Raw genomic sequence first — 21,616 nt, forward strand, 5'->3', positions numbered from 1 at the left:
AGAGATTCCGGGGGGAAGAGCCCCTTGCCTTCTCTCTCCCACCCCACCCCCTCCTTCCAACCCGCCCCTCCTTCCCACATTCGCAACGTTTCTGCAGCGGAAATGGGGCATTTTCACCTTCCTGGGGAGAGGCCTGGGAGGAGAGGCAGGTGGCTGGGGTGAGGCCAGCACAGCTCTGAGCTTGCCCAGGCCAGGAGTGCCTGGCTGAGAACAAGCCTGAGTTGCCGAGGCCAAGGTAAGTGGGCTGGGGGTCGGTGGGGCCAGGGGTTGGGGGCAGGAGGTGGGACGGGAGAGGGGGCGGCGCTGCTGCCCAGGGGGGTGCTGTCTGGTGGGGAGGTGGCTGGAATATCATGCCTGCCCCCGGGAGTCTGGAAACAGATGGAATTCTAGAAGGTGGGGGAGCTGTAGTCAGCCCCATCATCGTTTACGGATGGGAAACTGAGGCTTGCGGTGCCTCCTGCCGCAGAGTTCTCCCCTGCACCCCGTCTTGAATCCACAGCCCCTCTCTGTTGTCCTTAGGACGAGGTCCAGACCCGTGAAGGCTGGTGAGGCCCCTGCCGGCCCCTCCGGTTTCTGCGCCTCCACATCTCTGCTGTCCTCTTTGCCTAGAATGTCCCTCCCTTGCCACCTGCCCTTCAGGATTGACCTAACTTGCCCCTTCCTCCAAGAAGCCTTCCTGTTCTGGAATTCTGCCTGGCTGCTTGGCTGAGAGCAGGGGCCCCGCTGTCTGCCCTGCCCACTGCCATCTCTCCACCAGGTGGAAAGAATCTGTTGAATGAATGAATGAGTGAACGAATGAGTGGATGAAAGGCAAAGCGTCCATCTGCAGGGGCCCGTTTTCTACAGGATGGAAAGGGCTGTTCGGAAGCTCAGAATGTTCTGTCCTCTTGGCAGACCCAGAGCATCTTGGAACAGTACCTTACAAAATAGTGTCAAAATGTCCTCGGGGCGAGTTCTTTGTATCTAATGCAAAGACATGTCCTCACCCAGGCCCTCCCCTTACTTACCCTCATCCTGGCCCTCCCCTTACTCACCCATGGAATCGGGAGGCATCCAGGCCACAAAGCAGGCACGCGGGGAGCTGGCTGGAGGCTGAGGACTCAGGTGAGTCATTGCAGCGCCAGCCCTCAGCTCTGAGCCCCCTGCCCCTCTGCTGGGTGTGTGGGGGGCATGCCTCCTCCAGACGGACCGGTTAAAAGTGTCAGCCTCCCTTTGTGTTCCCCTTGTTAATTAGTGTCTTGGATTCCATGTCACAGCAAGTTAAATAAAGTTTTAAAGATTAATTATTTTACAAGCAGCCTGTGTTACTTCGCTTTTTCTTCATTCAGGCTCTTCTTTTCTGAGATGAGCCCTGTGTCCTAAGAAGAGGGCCTTCAGGGGTCACAGAAGATTGCAGGGACACGGCGTCGGGCACAGCAAGAGTCAGATCTGGAGCTCAGGGGACATTGTGGGGACAGGTGAGTGTGAGCCAGGACGTCAGGGACTGGCCAGGGAGAGACACTGGCTGGGGCCAGGCAGCCAGGAGAACTGGTTTCCTGGGGGCGTGGGGTAAGGTAGTGCACTGCTTTCTGAGATTTGGAATTGTCCCTGACCTGTGACCAGCGCCAGGGAGGTGGTAGTTTGGTGTCATGGGCAGGAGGGGGCATCCAGTGCCCCCTAATATGCAAATGTCCCCCAAACACGCCCCCTCAGGGCTTCAGCTCTTCTCTGTAGAAAGGCACATTTACTGACCAATCCTGATGGAGTCCTAGGTCACGTGTGCGGCTCTGAGGACTGAGCGGGACTGAGGCTGGAGGTGCGGGGTGAGGAGGGTCTCCTCCTCCAGGTAGCGATGTCGGCATGCATCTGACTGCAGTGCCCACTGGGACTCGGGGACAGCAGGGGCAGTTCTTGGAGGCGCGGCGAGTGGCCCCCGATGCTGGAACCAAGGGCTCTTGGTCTCTCCCGGGGGACAGGGCATGTGGGAGAAGCCTCGGGCCGCCTTCTCTCCTCCTGCTGCCCTGAGAGGTTCAAAAACATACAGACAGTCTTGGGGCCGGCCTGGTGGTGTAGTGGTTAAATTTGCGGGCTCTGCTTCAGTGGCCCAGGGTTGCAGGTTTGGATCCCAGGTGCAGACCTACACTACTCATTAACCATGCTATGGCTGTGTCCCACATACAAAATAAAGAAGGGTTGGCACAGATGTTAGCTCAGCAACGATCTTCCTCACACACACACACATGCATGAAAACAAACCCTATAAGAACAGTCTAGTGGTCGATGCACACCTCTGGAACCTTCTGGAACCCTCTGAAATCCTGCAACCTGGCTCGAATCCCAGCTCTAAGCAGTGTGGCCTGAGCTTGTTCAGTCCGTGCCTCAGTTTCCAGAGCTGGAAAAGGGGATAGCCGCAGCTGGGCAGCCCTACGGGGCCCAGAGCTGCCGGGTGCTCCCCCCACAGGGAAGTGACTTCCCAGGCCACACCCACAGGGCCCTGATGGGCTACCAGGAGGCAGCAGCAGCTGGGGGCAGTGGAGTGGACAGGAGGAGGCACAAGGACACCTGCTGTCATGGCCACCTGTGCTCATGCCCGTGGGGTGTGGATCTGAGGAGAACGGGCAGCCTGAGAAGGACTGACCCCGAGGCACCAGCCCAGCCCCTGAGTGTCCATCAGCCTCAGGCAGAGCTGGGTTCTCAGCCCGGTCCACAGAGAGGACACTGAAGCCCCCACACAGTGCTTAAGAGTCCCTCAGCATCTTCACACAGGCGCCTCCTTCAAATCTGAGTGTCTCCATGTGGGCACCATTGTCCCTATTCTACGGTCCAGGGGACCAGGCTGGCCCCAGCGGGAGGCCCCTCATGCACGCTGCCTGCCTGGCCCAGTGACGGCACTGCCCTGTGGGGGGGCCACGCCAGGCTTCTGAGGCTGTGGCCAGGAGCCCCTGTCACTGCACTGGGACAAGGGCTGTAAACGAAGGGTGGCGCCCAGGACAGCGGGCTCCCATCAGAACAGGGATCTGCTGACGGAGCAGCTGGCGATGCGGCGGAGATAATGCTGGACCTCAAACCTGCCCCTCCCTTGGGGGTGGCCCCTGGGACAGGGCCTCCTGCCCCTCCCTGTCCAGGACCCGGCTGCCTCTGAGTCACCCACGAGGCCCAGTGGGAGAGCGGACCCAGCAGCCCTGGACAGGACACGGTGGCGCTCTCTAAATTTCCCTACAGATGCCTTGTGCGCTCAAATGCACCAAGTCCGACACCAAACTGGAGACCCCTTGAGGTCCCTAACCGGAGCTGTGTGTAGGGCTGCTGGCGTGGCCGCAGGCAGCGCAGGGAAAAGCCCAGAGCCCAGAGCCCACCTGGGCAGCCGCAGTCCCCCAGCAGCCTGGAGGCAGGAACCCCACTGCCAGTATTGTGGACCGGCTCAGAGGGGACGTGCGCAGATCAACACTGCTCCTCTGCCCTCCCTAACTCTCCGTGGGTGCTCGCTGTGGACTTGCCTGTTCTAGAAGCTGAGGACGCAGCAGGGAATTCGGCAAATAAAACCCCAGTGAGGACAGAGCCTCCAGGAGGCAGGAAACAGCACAGGGAGAAATCCTGCCTGCAGGAAAGTGCTGAGTCCTGGGGAGGAGGAAGCTGCGATGACATGGCGACGTGGGATGTTTTTCTCGCATGGCCCATGGTCCGTCAGAACACCCTGAAGATAAGACTCAGAACTTCCAGACAGCAGAGTGGTAGCCCAAGCGTGGGCCCTCTGAGGCTCTCCAGGGAGCCAGCCCTGACCCCTCTGTGCAGGCCCCGGCATCTCCTCTCAGCCAGGTGGCCTTTCTCGAGGGGGCAGGTGGTGACGTCTCCTGGCGGCTGTCCCTTCCTACATCCTTCTCCCTCTGGGCCCAGGCTCTGGCTCTAGGAGCCAGAACACGCGTGTGACAATGTTTGAGGGACCCGGGGCCCCTCAGCCCCAGAAGGAGTGGAGAAGCCGGCTGCCTGGAGGTGTGAGTGTTTGGACACTGAGCTTCCTCTGGATACCTCGCCGAGGGGACCTGACACCCGGAGGGGCTGTGGGTGCCATCCACTGTGAGGGTACTCTCCACAAGGCTCACCCCAATAAATGGCTCCCCTCAATTGACCTAACTAGGGGTGTTTTCTCTCTGGGGACTTTCAGAAAGACAAACATCTCCCTCGGGGCCACAGACGGCACAGCAGGGCCTCCCCATGCTCACCGTCCACACCCTGTCCCTTCTCCCATCAGGATGCCAGCCTCGAGGTGGGGCTGAGGAGCGGGTGCCTGAAGCCTGCAGAACCCCACAAAGGGGGGCTCAGGGCAGGGCTGGGGCCCCGAGGGTGCCCCGAGTCAGTGGGGACTCTGTGTGGAGGCTGGGGAGGCTGCCTGAGCACTCCAGAGCCTCTTTTTCTGTTTTAATTAGTTTGATTTTTCCATTTTAATGCACATGCTAAAAATTTCAAATAGTGTAAAAAGTAATGTGTAAAAAGTAAAAAGTCATCCATAACCAATCTATAAATCAAAATTGGGGTGAGTTTACTATGAGCCAGATCTGAGGACGCTGTGGCCCGAGGGGAGTCCTTCCGCACAGGAATGGAGCGCTCCAAAGAAGTGGAGGTGGAAGGAGTGGTCATATACATCAAAGAGCACGTATCACGCATGATCGGAATGTCCCTTTCACAACAGTCATGAGATTGCCTAGCCAGCACAGCGATTCACACAGCAATTGACGGACACAGCAGGTCTGTGGTCTCGAGCTGGGTGGTCACAGCAGGTCAGCAGTCAATCCCTAGCCTGGGGAGAGATGCTTATGCTTAAGGAAATGCTGACAGACATCTTTCTCAAAGGGCATCATTCTTGTCTTTGGGACATAGTAAACGCTTAATGCAGATATGCAATGCATGTTCAACGGCCATGTCAGGCCCTTTTGGAAAAACAAGGTCAGGCTGAATTAGTTTTACACCAAATGGCTTCCTCATAGTCTCCAATAGATCCTATTGGTTGCCATTTATTTATCAATAATAATATTGAAAGTAGCAATCTCTCTTGCCGACACCTGTCCTTCTCCTGCAAGTCAGTGCCCACGACAGATCCAGGCCCCCTGCCCGTCCCTAAAGGAGGGTCTGGCCAGGAGAGCCGTCCTGGGTGATGTCAAGCCTGGGGCCCGCCCAGCAGGGAAGTTCTGGTCTCCAGTCTTTGTGCCCCCCGAGCGGCACCCCACCGAATGTGGAAGTGGGGGGCTGGCCTCCAGGCCAGGCCCGGTCTGGGATGCCCAGAGAAGGAGGCCCAGCCCTTCGTCCGCCCTCCGCTAGAGCAAGACCCTGACTCAGCCCTCTCCTGTGCCCTCACTGCCTGTCCCTCCTTCATTGGATCCTCCTAAACTCTGAGGTGAGGGGACCCCCGCCCTACCCCCGGGGCCCATCACTGTTTCCCTTCTTCCCATGTCTGGTACCTGAACCTCTCATGGCAGAGCCCCGACCGGCGGCCATCCCGCATTTAGACACTGCGGCTGCAGCCCAGGAGGCAGCATGGGCCCCAGAGCCAGGGCAGAGGGAAGGCTGGGGGCCGTGTGCCCCCGACTGTGCCTCCACCCTGCTGCTGTGGGCCCCTCCCTGTGTGGGGACAGGACAGCCTGCTGCCCACCAGAACCCACAGGGTATGCCCCCCGCCCCAGATCTGAAACCGCATGATGGAACCAGCCCCGAGCTGGGCTGGGTCCCTACCAGACCTTCCCCTGATTTCAAAAGTCCCATGGCTCTGCCAGAGGACATTCCGATCCCTGAATGCCTTTGATCCTTTAGTAGCTGAGAATGTGGGGAGATCAACCCCCCATTACATATGTGGGAACCGGGGCCTCCCAGCCCCTGGGCCAGGCTATAGTCAACCCCGCTCCTAGGTTGAAGAGATATCGAGTTTCAACCCTGGGCCACAGAAGGTCACTCTCGACCCCAGGGAATGAGGGTGGTGGGCAGGAGTCAGGGAATCCTCAGGTGACAGGCTGGCTGCTGCCTTGGGACACTGTGGGCTCAGCGGGAGAGTCCCAGACCACCTCCATGAACCCCTGTACCTGGCTCCCTCCTCCCTACCTCTTAACCCAGCCCTCCCACCTGAGGCCGACAGCCTGCCTCAGACAGCCCCCACGTTATTGTCTGAGGGACCCCAATTCCTTTTCACCCAACACAGTCCCGTCTTGCCAGCCCTGGGCCCGAGGCCCAGCCTGTGGGCCGGAGAGAGCCCCAGCGCTGGGGCCAGCTAAGTGTGTGCGACGGCTGAGGCCTCCGACGTGTCTGCAGAAACTAGAACCAGCTGACATGTGTGGGACATTAAGCCCTTCTCTCCATGGCCCATTGTGAAGGCCCCTGGGGGAATTTTTTTTAAGAGGTGGCTTTTTTGTGCAAGGGAAGCTGGGTGGAGAACTCAGGGGAGGGACAGAACTCGAGAAAAACAGAAACAAACCCCCAGGCCTCAGGAGCACAGGCGGTGGGCGGCAGAGCTCGGTCCTGGCAGCACTGGGCCCCTCTTCCTGCTCATGGTGAGTCTCAGGGGCTCAGGGCTGAGCCTCTAGGTTAGGAAGCACCCGCCAGCGCATCCATTAATGGGCACCTGCTGTATGTTCCGTGAGGCCTCAGAGTTTGAACTGGGGGAGATGGACATTGAGGGTGTCGTGGGTGGGGGAGGGGGAGGGCCTGACAGGCTGGGGTCCTGGGGTTCTCTGGTGATGGACGGAGGGTAAGATGGAGCAAGGACGTCAGTGCCAGGCAGAGGGGCTACAGGGTTGTTTCCGGGGTGAGGGAAGTGGTGAGAGGAGGCTGGAACCCCCTCCCCATTCAAGGCTGAGGGGCCAGGACCTCATCGAGCGTCTCAGGGGGTCCCTGAGGGAAGGGACCTGCTGCTGTGTGTTCAGTGGGTCACAGGCCTCAGAGCGGTGGGGGCAGCCAGAGGAGCCATGAGGTCACCCCAGGGAGAGTGGGGGGCGGGCCAGGACCAGGAGTGGTGTGGAGAAGCCACAGCCTGAGGGTGACTCCTGTGGACTGGGTGCCAGAGTGCTGTCCTGGAGCACACTGGGGATCCAGGCCTTGCGGGTGGGGGTCGGGGTGGTGGCCTCACGGCTGGGCCAGGAAGGCTGAGGGGCCTGAGGACACCCCGTGCAGACGTTGCCTGGTCTGGAGCCGCGGAGGAGGGCTGTGGAGCTGTCTGTGAGCCCCAGGTCCTCTCAGGGACTCACCCCGCGCCCCCGCCGTCCTCCCTCCAGGCCATTTCAGGACCGCTGTGCCCAGCTCTGTGGGTGGTCACAAGGGCGGAGGGGGCTGCAGGCGCCGAGGTGGGCGTGGGGGCTGGGTGGGCGCAGAGACCAGGGCGCCTGTGGGCTCCCAACCCCATGCAAAGCGTGCATGTATGTGTCCTGTGTGTGTGAGGGGACAGGCTTGCAGCGTGTGTGGTCATGTCTGTGTGCTTGTGTGTGTGTCTCGTGTGTGCACACGACTGGATGTCTCAGTGTGCGTTTGCATAGCACATGTGAAAAGTCCGTGCCTGCGTGTTTATAAGCCTGAGCACGTTTCTGCACGATCAGGTGCGCGGTGTGTCTGAGTGTCTGGTCTGTGACATTGTGTGCATGTGTGTGCAGGGTGTGGTCGTGGGTAGGTGTGTCTGCGCGTGTCCACTTGTGCAGACATGGTCAAGTCTAGATATGGGTGTGGATGAGGTCTGCACACGTTTGCTGTGGGGGTCTTTGTGGAGGCACGGGCGTGTTTGCATGTGAGTTGTCTGGGTGTGTGTAGCTGTGCCTACACAGGTGTCGGTCTGCTTCTCTTTTTGCACGTGCAGGGTGCTTATGCGTGCTCATGTGGCGTGGGTCGGCGTGGGTTGAGCTGTGTGCACGTTTCTGTCTTGCATACATCTGTGTGTGTTTGCTCATGTACTGTAGAATGACGGTGGGTCATGGATCTTGGGACGTCTGTACTGCTGCGGGCTATCTCGGGGCCATGGGCTTCAGTCCTTCTTGGCTGGTTGGTGGCCCAGCGCACGTGGGCACGAGTGGCAGGTGAAGCTTTGGGGAGAGGAGGCCTCCTCGGGCCCCACATCACAGCGCAGTTTTGGTGGAATGATCCTTGGTGGCTCCAGCTGATAATTTGTTCCCGAGGCTTCCCTGACGGGCCCTGCCTCCAGGCCCACTGGGCCCCCTCTGTCCTCGAAGTGTGTGTGTGGGAGGAGCCGCCAGCCAGCTGGCCGTGACTGCTCCCTGGACAGGGAAAGCACCCGCTGGAACTCCTCATAGGTCGCTTCTCCAAGGCTCTGGCTGAGACATAAGAACACTGTTTAATTTTTTGTTGTTTATTTTCACTGTATTCCTTCTGTTTATGGCAAGAGATCCTGATTTCCCAACTAATAATACCATTCCCTCTACACAGATAAAAAGTGATTAAGTGTCTCCCCTGAACACAGAGCTTGAGGCAAGGTTTGGGCGCAGACTGCTTCTCTGAGAAGTGACCACAGGGCCAAGGGGGAAGGAGAGTCTGAGATGAAGGCATCATTGGGTGGTCTCAGGATGTCCTCCCGGGGACAAACTGGCAAGAGCATTTGTCCCTAGGCTTCGGGCCTGTTGGTTGGGGACCACCACACAGCATGCAGGAGGCATTGCTGTCACTCTACGTCATCCATGTGAGACTGAGAAGATGTGGGGTGGGCACAAGAGGCTGTTCTTTATTCAAAAGAAACAACCGTGGGGCACGAAGAAGGTGACACTCATGGAGGGAGCACCCGAGGCTGATGCGTGAGGAGTGCTGGCTCACAACAGCCCTGTGAGGTTAGGATCATTTGTCCCCGTTTTACAGACAGGAACATCAGAGTCACTAGTTGTGGGAAAGCAGCCAGTGTATCAGGCCTCTATTGCTGCGTAACAAACAGTCCCCAAACGTAGCAGTTTAGTGTGCATTAGTGCTCACGCTTCCTGTGAGCTGGGCCTTCCTCAGGGCCCCGTGGGGCCAGCTGATCTCTGGCCCTTGGTGTCTGGGGCCTCAGCTGGGGCTGGGGTCATCCGAAGGTTCCTGTCTGGCTGTCAGTTGGGGCCGAGCTGGGGCTGTTGAAGAACAGCCCCTCCAGGTCCCAGGGGAGTGTCCAGGGGACAGAGGCCGGTGGCACCCACAGTCACACCCGCGCCTCCCTGGGCCAGGCAGCTGCCCGCCTCCGAGGAGGGGTCGACGCTGCAGCGCAAGGAGCATGTCGGGTGGGAGAAGGCGCAGCCATCTCGGGAGGTGCCATCTGCCACGGCCGGGAGTTTGAGCCCAGGGCTGTCCGACCCCAAAGCTTGTGCTCTTAACAAGCACCAGCTCCAGCTCCTGGCTGCTCTCCTAACAACGACTCTAGAAACAGGCGGCCTTGGCCGGGCTGGCTGCACCCTGGGATGCCGCTGCCCGCCCGGGCCCTGGCCTCACCACACGACACGATATGGTGGAGCATGGCTGCCATGCCGGCGACCGGCACAGGGGAGGAAAGGGGATCCAACCAGACCCAACCCGGGGACTCTTGCCGGCTGACCGTCTGCCGCGTCCTCTGCTCAGACACCGGACCACAAGCGCTGCCCGCTCCTGGCCAGTCGGGTCAGAACCACACATCAGAGGATGGAAGGTGTCCATCGGCGGCAAAGACTCTGACAGATTTCTGGGAACGATGGATTGGATGGAAGCAGAGTAAGAAGTCCTGTCAGGAAGGGTACAGAGGGGGCTGTGGCGACAGTCGCACTGTGGAGGGGCTGAGCCCCCACGCCGCTCACACGGGTGCCAGGCCTCACCAGCCCACGGCCAAACGTTTCCTGGGTGACAAACCCCAGGAGGTCCTTCCCAAAAATATATTGTTTGAGAATCAGGGTTGCTGTCAAAAGTGCTCATGTCGCCTTCTGCCATGAAGGGGCCACGTCGTGATGCCAGCCCCCCCTGCTCCTTTCTACACAAAGCCTGAGGCCGGGCGGCTGCCGCATCCACACGGCACAGCCAGCTTGGCTATTTCTGCGTTCCTAAACACTAAATAGGAAGCAACAAAAATTGCCAGCTACAATGCAACCAAGGTCCAGAGAAACAGTGGGAACAATGCATCCCGAGGAAGCGCATGGTCTTCTGGGGTCAGAGCGTCGCTTCCATAACAAGAGCAGGGTGCGAGGGAGAACTTCAGCAACAAGACACAAGACACCACTCTTGGGAGGTTAAATACATGATTCCTGAAAGAAAACGTCAAATCAAAGTGCTGGAAGACATTACTGAGGAAAGATCTAGGCCATAGACTAAAAATAGAAGAAAACCCAAAACAGGAGACAGAAAGGACCAACCCAGGAGGTCCAAGCTCTGCCTTCGAGCGGTGCCGGAGAGACGGGACGGAGAGTGCATCACCTGCCAGAACCGGGACTCACATCGACTCTGGACTTCCACCAGCGGCGTGGACAGACCGCAGAGCCCTCTGGTTCTGAGGGAAAACGGTTTCCAACCCGAAGCGAATGTCCAGCAAAACTGCCGATCAGTTATGAGGGACTGTTGTGAGGGAGGTCTCAGATAACTTCTACGTCACAGGTGAAGACACCGAGGCTGAGAAATCTGACCAGCTCACACATGCAGTCTGACCCCACAGCCCACTCAGCGATGCCGCCCTGCCACCCACAGGTCACGAGTCAGATCAAGAAACAATGCAAAATGGAATCCACACAGGACCCGGCACGGACCTGGGTCCCTGCTCAGAGGGCTCACGCTCACCCTCAGCGTGAGCTCATGCTCGGTGTCATCCTCTGCCGTCACCTCATGTTTGAAGAAGGGTGTGCAGGCCCTGACACATGGGGTGGCCCCGGGGCCTTGCATCCTCTCCTCCCAGGAGTATCTGAGGAAGTGCGGTCATGCCCACAGCTGAGCTCCCAGACGGGCCGTCCTCTGCCATCCGCTGACAAGATTTGTCTGTGGCTGAAGTCACAGAACAGAGGGGAGTGTTTCCCATGAGACCAGCTCCGGGTGGAATCGTGTAGGAGCTGGGGTGAGAAAGGAAAAGTCAGAATACTGGCCCTGTCTTTATTTTGTTCATCATGGATTTTTTTTGCTGGAATTTTTGATTTTCTAAAATATTGCATTAAAATACTATTTATCTCAGTGACTGAGGTTTTCAGTGACTCCCTACTCTGCAGTTTGCACCCGCGGCAGTGCCTCACTCTCCTCGCCCTCGCCGGCTCTGTGCTGCCCGAAGTTGCAGGGGAGGGAGATTTGTGGGTTTACCAGGGGGCTGGGCAGTTGACCCGCGACATCCGGATCCTGGTCAGCAGAAGAGGAGGTCGGTCGGGACCAGGCGAAGCTGACGATGAAGGAAGAGGCGCGGGGCCGTGGTTCAGTGACGCGGAGATGACCAGAAAGCTGGAAGCTGGCGTACCTCCCGCTGTGGAACCAGGCTGGGTCCCGAAGGCTTTCTTTTCTACTGGACTTCTAGACTGATAAAGTGTTTTCAGACAATTAAAGCCAGTGAATTCTGAATTTGAAAATGGAAATAAAGCCAAAATCCAGTGTGAGGCAGGTTTGAAAGACACCCCCGACCCCTCTTGGGGGGGGGGGATGAGGGTGAAGAAGAGCCTTGCGGACGTGGGGAGACCACCCAGTCGCAGAGGAAGGAGCCAGCCCGGCTGTGACGGGTGCCACCATTCCTGGGAAATGGCCCAAGAACGGCTGCAGACGAGTGAGAAAAAAAATCACAGTAAATGTCTCAAGAGAGGAGAAAAGGAAGTGCGTAAGAAACAGCGAATCCAGGAAAACATGTGGCTACATTTAAATGAATGCTGCCAAGACCATGGGCTGTGACCACGTGTTACACATTCTATGTGTTGACAGAGAAATATAGATCCAAATATGATGTTAAAAATATGAGGGAAAATGCTAGCAAAGTCGTGACACGTAGAAGAACTTTCTAATTGTGTGAGACCGCAACTGATAGGAACCACATAAAGAATGCAGCAAAAGCAAGGAAGCGGGAGACAGGGCCGACAGCTACAGGAAAGAGGGGCTTTATGACACGCAGAAGAGGGAGGCCAGCACTGTCATTGTCATAATACTGGCTTAAATGATCAATTTGAAAGACAAAGATGCTCAGATGAGGTTAAGAAATAAAGTACAATTATACGATCTTAAAAAAAAAAACCAACTCTGAAACAAAAAGGATAAGAAAAAAAAGTTGAAAATAAAGAGAAAACTGTGGAGCAGGCAGAGGCTGATAACAGGAGCACGGTGTGGTGACAGCCGTGTCAGGCGGAAGACCCTGGAGGGGAGTCCTGGAGGAGCCAAGGGAGCTCACTGTGGAGGGCATGGTCCCCCGTGAGCAGACCTGAGCCTCACCCACGAAGCAGTGTCCAGGTCACCAAGTGACAGGTCAGGGGGGTCGAAGGTGAGTGCACACGGAGCATTGGAGGACCAGTGACATGCTGGCACTCTGACCTTGGGGTGGCCCAGCATCTAACAGGTCACAGCCCCCAGGTGGTCTGGTCAGAGCCCAGTCTGGACCCAGATTCCTCATCCATCAAGGGGGGCTCTTTTCTGCACAGGGTTGTGGTGAGGGTCCAACCCTGGGGCCTGGCACAGAGGACACCTGGGCCAGCAGCGGGGGGGTCCTGACCAAGGGACAGGGGCCTGGGAGCAAAGTCCTTGACGGATCTGGGGCCAGTGGCCCAGGCCCTAGGCATCCTGGGGCAGAGATGGAGGAGAAGCACCGAGGACACTCTGCTCCTCCTCGCAAGGGTACGAGTGGAGGCTGGAGGGACGAGAGGCTGAAAGGACTAGAGCAAACGATGTCTGTGCCTTTGGTCCCATTCTCCAATCAGCCCTGCAAGCTGCTATTTCAACAGGAGGGAAACTGAGGCCCAGGCACCTGCCTGGGACACGCAGCTGATGGCTGAAGGAGGGATGAGACCTCCTTCTCAGGTGGGAGGAAGGGTCTCCTCATCTCGCCCGCACCTCTTACCAGCTTTCCTGACCTGGCTCCCTCCCAGCCAGCCTGGTTCTCAGCCCGGCTGCTCATCAGAACCCTGGACACTGGCCCAGCCCTGGGACCAGGATTCATTGGTCCCAGTGCTGCCCAACATCAGGTTCTTAGAAGTCCCCAGGGAGACCTGAGTGTGTGGCAAGCCTGCGAAAGGACCCCAGTTCTGAGGAATCACTGGTGCTCCAGGTTTCTGACCCCAAACCCCAGAGTCCAACCTGCTTGGTCAGAAGCCTGCAGGCGGAGTGTGGGTCCCTGTGATGCCAGAGGGCCACAGGCTGGGAACTGGGGTACAGATGCCCCACCACTGGGTTGGGTATGGTGGGGCCCGGCAGGGCTCCAGGAACCAGGTGCAGACCCCCAGCATTGGGGTGGGGTGTGGTCTGCGCAGCATCTTCCTCGGTAAGTAATGTAAAACTATTTTTACAAGCAAACAGAGGAGCGCAGGACCAGAACTCAGCACTTGACTGTTTTAATTCTTGTTTGCAGATCTCAGGCCCTGGGTGCTGAGGGCAGCAGTGGTAACAATACAGCTAAGACTGTTGACCGCGTACCCCAAGCAAGCCCCCTCTGAGCCCACTGTCTTTTCTTCTGGGCTCCAGCCCCTCCCCTGGGGTTGGCAGCCTCTTGCCTGCTTCAGACAGCAATGCCCAGCCCACAGGGTCGAGGACATTCCATCCACCCACCCTCTCAGGGAATGTGCTGATTACTGATTGATTACTGATTAAACAGGAGAACTCCTGGCAGCAATCACCTGGACCAAGGCTTCTGCTCTCTCTTCTGGCACAGAGAGCGGCTCCTTACAGCATCGGCTCATCCTTGTGGAGCAAAGGCCGGCCAGGCCAGGCCAGACGAGCCAGGGCAGCGGCAGAAGCAGGTGCCTGGGGACTGTGTCATGTGGACCAGCTGGTGGCTCTGGCCCTTGGTGGCCATCTGTACTGCAGACCAGTTCCGGGACCAGGCAGAAAGAATCATGCAGGGTACACCTGTCATTGACGGGTAAGTGGTCACTTGTGTGACAGGGCTGGGGGTCCAGGGCTGGGGGTCTGGGGCTGGGGGTCCGGGATTGGGGGAGCTAGGATTGAGGATTACGTGCCCTGGACTTGAGGTGGGCGCTGCCCTCTCCCCACCGGGACTGTTTCTCTAGCTATAGTGTGGCCTTGGCTCTCTGCTGGCCTCAGCTGCTCCATGAAGTCTCCGAGGGCCCCCAGGCTCCAGCAGATGAGAGCCTGTAGGGAGTAGGAAGGAGGCAAGTGGCGAAGCCCTTGGCCCTCAGATGCTCTGGGAGTGCCCCACAACCTGGTCCCACCTGTGCCTTGGGGGCCAGGTGTCTGCTCAGAGTGGGTGCTGGGGCCAGGCACGGTTGGTGGTCCAGCCCGGGGTCATGCCTCGCACTAGCCATCTGGCCTGAGGGAGCTGCGTTTCCTCTTGGGGCCTCAGCTTCCTCACCAGAGACTGCAGGTGAGGGTGGCATCCCTCACGGGCTCCTGGGGGCCCTTCTTGGCCCTCTTGACCCTCCTCCCTGAGACCCTTTCCTCACACCCCTCCCTCTCCAGCGTCCACCCATGGGTGACCCCATCTGGCACGGGGTCCCTGGGGTCGCCTCTCTGCCTTGCCTACGATGCTTGGAGTCATGCTTCAATGGCCCAAACCAAGCTCCTGATGCTTCTCTCGAAGGCCCCCTTCCAGCCAAGACTTGCAACACCTTGTTGTTCTTTCTCTGATGTCACAGCCAATCTGGCAGCGCCTCTTGCATCTGCATCCCAGTACATCTGCATGGACCCTCCTCTCCCCTCACATCTCCACCTCTGCTCTGGGTCAAACATGAGCCTCTGACTGTCCCCCTTCTTCCACCGGCCAAGGTTGGGTCTCAATGCTGCAGCCAGAGGGAGTCTTGGAGACATAAGTCCCAGCTCCTGTCCTTCCAGCTCACCTCCCACCTCCTGTGGCTCCCACTGAGCTCAGAGTAACAACTTAAGTCCTCCCAGCGGCCCACAGGGCCCTTCACTGCCCCTCCAGTCACCCCCACACTCATCCATGCTCCAGGCAGGCCACACACTGCGCTATCCCTGCCCATCTGCCCCCAGGTCCACACTCCTGGTCTCAGCTCCTCCAGGGCTTTGCCCAGGGCCACCGCAGCAGCCAGGCCTGTCCTGACCCACCAGCACACCTGCCAGCCTTGGCCTCCTGCTTCCCTTCCTGCCATCGCTGAGAGGAGGGACTCTCGCATGCTCTTGGGAGCTGAGAGTGCTAAGGAGAACATCCGCGTGTGTCTGGCACATGTAGGTGCTCCATAAATGCTGAACATCCGCGTGTGTCTGGCACACGTAGGTGCTCCATAAATGCTGCCGTCATTACTATTTGGCAGATGCCTCGGGGCTTTTTTTGGACAAAAAAGCTATGCAAGGAAAGCAGAGAAAATGGGGTGTCCCTCTATGTAGGACTTCAGTGAGCTGTGGCAGCCCCCAAGAAGGAATAGGGGCCCCCAGGGGTTGTGTGCGCCCCTCCCTCCCCTCCTGCCCTCGGATCCTCCCCTCCATCCTGCCTGGACCCTGCGGCCCTCTGCTCTCCTCTCTGCCTCTTGCCAGGTGCCTGCCTCCGACATCCCTGCAGGCTGGGTCTCCTCCACAGGCTCGCTGGGGAGCCAGGTATGGGGAGGAGGCTGCAGAGGCCCTGCCTGGGCTCCCCGCCTGGAGCCCCCGCTGTCTGGCAGGGGGCAGCAAGGGCAGCAGAAGATGCCAACAGTATCAGCCAGGCGAGCTATTCCTTCATTCTGGGGGACTTGGGGCGGCTGGGCACCGAGAGAGGGCGGCTGAGGCCAGGTGTGGGGAGCTGCCCAGAAGCCCACGTGAGGGGTAAGATGGCACAAAGAGCCCAGATAGCCAGGAATGCTCAGGGAGCTGGGATTGTCCAAAGAGCTAGAAAGCTAAGACTAGGCTGATGGAATCAAAATTAATAACTGTGGACCAGCTAGTCTTAGCTACTCTTGTAGGTCAGAGCCCCAAGTAAGCAGCTTCAACACAGAGATGTCCAGAGGGAGCTCTAGCATGGCATTCCACAGTTCCAAGGACTCCTTGTGGCCACCATTCCCATGGTCATCTCATGATTTAGAGTGGCTGCAGCAGCTCTGGCCATCACATCTGCATGCCAGCCAGCAGGAACAAGGAAGGGACCTAGAAAGGGCAAAGGGGAAGCAACCACTCTCTATCAAGGACAGCTTTTGGGAGTTGTCACAGGGCAGAACTTAGTCACATGACCACACCCAGCTGTAAGGGCGCAGGGAAGTATCTTTGTTTCAAGTGGCCATGTGCCTTGCTAAAAATGGGAGGTTGTGTTCCCAAGGAAAAGGAGGAGAATGGGCGAGCAGCGGGCTCTCTCACAGCTGCCGGCCTGCGTGTGTGCCGGCTGCAGCGCGGCGTTCTATAGTGCAGTGGGGTCCTCATGTCATGGCCAAGGGCACTGCCCAGGCCACCCAGATAAGGAAGGAAGCTCTGGCAGGCTCCAGAATGCAGGGCTCATCACAGGGCGGAGGAAATTCTGTCCCCACTTTGGGTTCCAACCGAGGGTGGAGTGGCCGAGGGGAGGAGGCGAGAGTAAAGTGTGCCCTGCCGTCCTGGTGGGTCCTGGGTGGCAGCTGGAGGGCGGGGCCAGATTGCCCAGAGGCTGGGGTGCCTAGTCCCATCCAGGGGCCCTGCCCAGCCCTGCCCCGGGGACGGTGCCCAGGGCTGGGGCTTGAGGCGGTAATCCCGCCTGGCTGGAGCTCACCCACCGTCCACTGCTCAGCCAGCAAAGGCCTCCTGACCACTCGAGCAGCCCTGTCACCCAATCAAATCACAGATTCCTGGAAGCAGCACCTGTGGCTCGAGCCCCACAGACAGCAGGGTCTGGAGCTGGTCAAGGGGCGGGGCCCAAGGGAGGGGGCCCGGCCAGCTTGCTTTGGAAAAGCCCAGCCCAGGGGCTAGCTGACCTGGGCCTGCAAGAGGCCAGCATGATCCCGATGTAATATTAGTATTAATAGCTACTCATTTACCCTCACAATTCACCCTGAGGAAGGTTTCAAGACATCCCCATGTTACAGACGAAGACACAGCAAGAGGGGTGGGAGCCAGGATTGGACATGGGAACTGGATTTGGGTGAGGAGGGGGTGCCATCCTGGGAGAGAGGGGTCTCGAATGCGGGAGTGCAGCCCCATCCTGGCCCCCCATTCACCGCCATTGCACCCCAACTGTGGTGTTCCTCCTCTGCAAAGTGCTGTCCCCATGAGATGGGGCTCCGAGAGAAGGGGGTGGGGTGGGAGGGGCCCATGGTGGCACCAGAAGGCCCCAGGCATCCCCAGAGCGAGACACCAGGATGAAACACCCCCCAGGCAGTCCTCACAGCCGTCTTGTCACTAGATTGCGGGCCAGCCAAGGCGCCTCCCTAGATGTCCCACCCATGTGGGTTGCTGGTGAAAGAGCAGATCCCACTGCTGGGTCTGGGTGAGCCACTGGTGAGCCTCTACGTTTCTAACTAGCTCCCAGGGGCTGATGCTGCTTCCAGCATCCAGGACCCAGGCGGCCTGGCTCTCCAGCAGTCTCGCCCTTTGGGGCTTCCCCTGGTCTCCCTCTGCCCATTCCTGGATCCAGGGAGGAATCAGACCCACCAGCCACTGACCCCTCTCCCCTTCCCCTCCTGCGTCCCTTTCCTTGCCCCTCTGCCCTCCCCCCTCCCCCCCTTTCTCCCTCTCTTTTCTTCCCCCTTCCCCTTCCTCCAAAACACTCACAGGAACTGGCTCCTCAGGAAACTTGAGAGACCCTCAGACCTTTGTAAGCACAGGGCTGCTCAGAGCTTCTTGGACATGGCGCAGGGCTGTCCAGAGCGATGGAGGCAGCCGGGGGCCTGTGGGCTCCCAAATCTTGCACCTGAAGTCACTGCTCCAGAAAGGTGGGGTGGGGGTGCCAGGCCCCAAGAGCAGACCCCTCCCCATGCTTCCCTGGCCCCTTCCTGTGAGTGGAGGGTTTCATCTTTAGCCTGTGGAGACCTTCAGGCCCCAGGCCCTCTGCCTCGCTCCCCCAGGGTCAGCCAACCTCGTTCGTGGAGGTTGTTTAAGCTCCTGCCCGATTTTGAAGCAGAGCAAGCATGTGCCCTGCCATCTTGCAGAGTGAAAGGCCCTTGGAGGGAGGACCTAGCCATGGGGGGCTCCCTCAGCTCGCGGTTCCCTGGCCTGGGGGGCACGGTAGAGAAGCGCACCTGTGGTCAGTTGCGTTCAGGCACCTCACCCCTGCAGCTGGCTTTAGTCCTGAGCTTGAGAAGCAGGGAGTGGAGAGGGGACAGCCTGCGGGGGAGGGAGCTGGAAGGCCCCAGGTCCAGGTGGCTGTCCTGACCTGCCTCTGACCCCTCCACTTGGCCCCTCCAGGCACAACGACCTGCCCTGGCAGCTGCTGAAGATGTTCAACAACCAGCTTCGGGATGAGCGGGCCAACCTGACCACACTGGCCTCCACGCACACCAACATCCCCAAGCTGAAGGCTGGTTTTGTGGGGGGCCAGGTACAGCTCAGCCCGGCCCTGTCCATCCCCCCCACCTTGGGCCCTGGCTAAGGTGCAGCGGCTCCCTGGTGGCCACAGGCCCTTGGAGGGGACTCAGCCATCCAGGCCATAGGGAGGACTTCCAAGGTGGGAGGAAAGCCAGATGCCCATTGGCGGGTGGGGCTGGGGCCGGGTGCTGTCAGCTCCAACCCTTCTCTTGGCCCCTTAGTTCTGGTCCGCATACGTACCCTGCGACACCCAGAACAAGGATGCTGTGCGGAGGACACTGGAGCAGATAGATGTCGTCCACCGCATGTGTCAGATGTACCCCGAGACCTTTGTGTGTGTCACCAACAGCACAGGTGGGTCCCAGCCACCCCCCAGGCCCCACACCACCCCAGTTCTTGTCCGGAGCAGAGTGTGCTGGTGCAGCGGGGGTATTTCTCATGTTGAAGCTCCCCTTGGACACCTACTCGCCCACTGCCCAGGCGCCCACTGCCCGGCCGGCTCTCCTCACAGGCATCCGCCAGGCCTTCCAGGAAGGAAGGGTGGCCAGCCTGGTGGGCGTGGAGGGCGGCCACTCCATCGACAGCAGCCTCGCTGTCCTGCGGGCACTCTACCACCTGGGCATGCGGTACCTCACCCTCACTCACAGCTGCAACACACCCTGGTAAGTGACCCCAGAGGCCCCTGGGCTGTGTGGGACATTCACGGGGGTTCAGAGGCCAGCTCGGCCCTGCTCCCGTGCCCTCCTCTGCTCCTGAGGGTCCTGGATGTGGGGGGGACAGGACAAACGCTCTGCCCCTTGGTACCTGCTCTCTGCTCTCGCAGGGCCGACAACTGGCTGGTGGACACGGGGGAAGACAAGGCCCAGAGCCAAGGCCTGTCGCTCTTTGGGCAGGTGAGTAGGGTGGGCGAGGACTGCAGTCGCCCTCAGAGAAGTCACCCAGGACACAGTGTCTCTCCTCTCAGAACCTGTTTCCTCACCTGTAAACTGGATCTGGCAGGGGTCATCCCCAGGGACACACTGGTCACTAGAGTAGCCCCAGACTTCCGGCCATTGAAGGGTCATTGATGCCCTTGCCCAAATGCCCCCCAACCCCGTGCCTGGACCTCTCAGGGGGCTGCAGGGAACCCCAGAAGGCCGTGCACACTGCAGCCTGCCTGGCTCTGGGGTCGGGCTGTCCTGGTGCCCTGAGCCGTCTCCCCTCAGACTGTGCTGAAGGAGATGAACCGGCTAGGCGTCATGATCGACTTGGCCCACGTGTCTGTGGCCACCATGAAGGCCGCTCTAGAGCTCTCCAAGGCCCCCGTCATCTTCAGCCACTCCTCAGCCTACAGTCTGTGTGCGCACAGGCGCAATGTGCCCGACGACGTGCTTCAGTTGGTGGTGAGGGGCTGTGGGGGTCTGCTCCCAGGGTGGTCTTCAGGGCACCTTGCTGTCCCCCTGGTGGGTGGTCCTCAGGGAGCCTTGCTGTCCTCCTTGCACCCACAGCTCCACTCTCTCCCCCTTACAGAAGCAGACAGGCAGCCTGGTGATGGTCAACTTCTACAATGACTACGTTGCCTGCCAAAGGGAGGCCAACCTGTCCCAAGTAGCAGGTAGGTGGATGTGAGCAGCTGTAGAGGCCAGGCGGTGGAGGGCCTCTCAGGACCCACACCTGCTGTCCCCCCTGCAGACCACCTGGACTACATCAAGAACGTGGCGGGAGCTGAGGCCGTGGGCTTTGGTGGGGACTATGATGGTGTTTCAAGGTAAGGGGTGAGACCTGTGTCTTGTGGATGAACTGGGAGGGTCGTGACCCCCGTGAACACATTGTGAGGGGCTGGAGGAGGGAGGTGTGTCCTGAGGATGGGCCAGCACATCCCACTCTGAGGGCCACTCCCTGGACTTCAGTGTCTTTGGATGGGGGTGTGGGCAGGTCAGTGGCTTGTGGGGAGGTGAACAGGCCCCTCGGTCCCTGGGATGCAGAACCTGATTCTCTCCACCCTCGTCTCAGGGTTCCCTCGGGGTTGGAGGACGTGTCCAAGTACCCAGACCTGGTCGCCGAGCTGCTCAGGAGACAGTGGACGGAGGCAGAGATCAGGGGCGCCCTGGCTGACAACCTGCTGAGGGTCTTCGAGGCAGTGGAGGAGGTGAGGAGGCCCCACACTCACCCACCCCACCCTGCCTGGCAGGCAGGCACCCAACCTGTGTCTGTCTCCAGGCGAGCGACCATACGCAGACTCCGGAGGAAGAGCCCATCCCACTGGACAAGCTGGAGCCTTCCTGCAGGACCAAGTATGGGTACTCACAGGCCCCCAGCCTCCACCGCCAGCTGGGGGCCCTGCTGGCCTCCCTCGCCCTGCTCCCCCTCGGCCTGTGTCTTCTATGAGCCACGGGCACCAGGACCCTCGGGCTCCCGCGGCTTGAGGAAGACTGGTTGTCAGAGCGGCCGAGGCTCTAGGAACGCGGCTCCTGGCGCACAAAGACGGGGCTCCCAGGGGGGCTGCCTGCTGTGGGCCCACTCAGGACACGGGCACACAGTGGACCTCAATAAAGGCAATGACCCCTTGGAGTCCTGAGGGTGTGTTTCATCAGCACCCCGGCCCTGGAAGGGGGCTCCTGAGCATCCGGGGGCAAATTTTGTGAAAGTGGCCCCTGGCTGGACATCCAGACACAGGAGGGCCTGAGTCCTGGAAGGGTGGGGTCGGGCAGGGCGCGGGGCCTGAGGAGGGCTTGGACAGACGTGGCTGAGGCACCTTTAAAAACACGTGGCCCAGGCTCCAGCTGCCACCTCCCCACATGCACTTGTCCTCACACACACACGCCCCTACAGATATCCACACACGAACACACACGTGCACTCCACACACCCACACGTGCAGTTACGCACACGCACACATATACACACACAGGCACACTCATGTACACAACCATGTGTGCACATCTACCCACATACACACACCCACACCCCTGACATGCACTCACTCACACCCACACCCCACCCCTGGGCCCAGCCTCTCGATGAATGGGAAAGTGCGGTCTGGAGCAAGGAGCACTCTCTGGGGCCCACCCCGGGGGTCTCCTCAGGGACTGGGAACATGCACCTGCAGGGCAGAGCATCGGAGGGTGGATACGTCTTGAGATGAGTAAGCTGG

At 59.4% G+C, this 21,616-nt stretch overlaps 1 protein-coding gene across 4 annotated transcripts; it reads left to right on the forward strand.

Annotated features, from left to right (window-relative positions):
- Positions 1-1,332: 1,332 nt before the first annotated feature.
- On the forward strand, positions 1,333-21,031 carry DPEP1 (dipeptidase 1). 4 transcript variants are annotated; one of them, XM_046682690.1, is made up of 12 exons: positions 1,333-1,457; positions 13,757-13,966; positions 17,733-17,891; positions 18,364-18,496; positions 18,705-18,837; positions 18,995-19,145; positions 19,307-19,376; positions 19,689-19,865; positions 19,993-20,077; positions 20,155-20,230; positions 20,476-20,611; positions 20,683-21,031. In XM_046682690.1, the coding sequence occupies exons 2-12, from the start codon at positions 13,863-13,865 to the stop codon at positions 20,848-20,850; spliced, it is 1,392 nt and encodes a 463-aa protein (XP_046538646.1). In that variant the 5' UTR covers positions 1,333-1,457; positions 13,757-13,862; the 3' UTR covers positions 20,851-21,031. The 4 variants fall into 4 exon arrangements, with proteins under 4 accessions (XP_046538646.1, XP_046538650.1, XP_046538648.1 ...); XM_046682692.1 differs by having other exon boundaries at positions 1,341-1,457; positions 13,700-13,966; XM_046682693.1 differs by lacking the exon at positions 1,333-1,457 and adding an exon at positions 6,410-6,512.
- Positions 21,032-21,616: the final 585 nt, after the last annotated feature.

The sequence above is a fragment of the Equus quagga genome, chromosome 13 (genome assembly GCF_021613505.1).
Source record: "Equus quagga isolate Etosha38 chromosome 13, UCLA_HA_Equagga_1.0, whole genome shotgun sequence".
Taxonomy (NCBI): Eukaryota; Metazoa; Chordata; class Mammalia; order Perissodactyla; family Equidae; genus Equus; species Equus quagga.

Excerpts from the sequence above, each read along its gene's own strand:
- DPEP1 (XM_046682690.1), top strand. The coding sequence starts at position 13,863 with ATGTGGACCAGCTGGTGGCTCTGGCCCTTGGTGGCCATCTGTACTGCA. Across the intron at positions 18,497-18,704 it reads CTGGTTTTGTGGGGGGCCAG|TTCTGGTCCGCATACGTACC; the intron begins GTACAGCTCAGC and ends TTGGCCCCTTAG. Across the intron at positions 19,146-19,306 it reads CACAGCTGCAACACACCCTG|GGCCGACAACTGGCTGGTGG; the intron begins GTAAGTGACCCC and ends CTGCTCTCGCAG.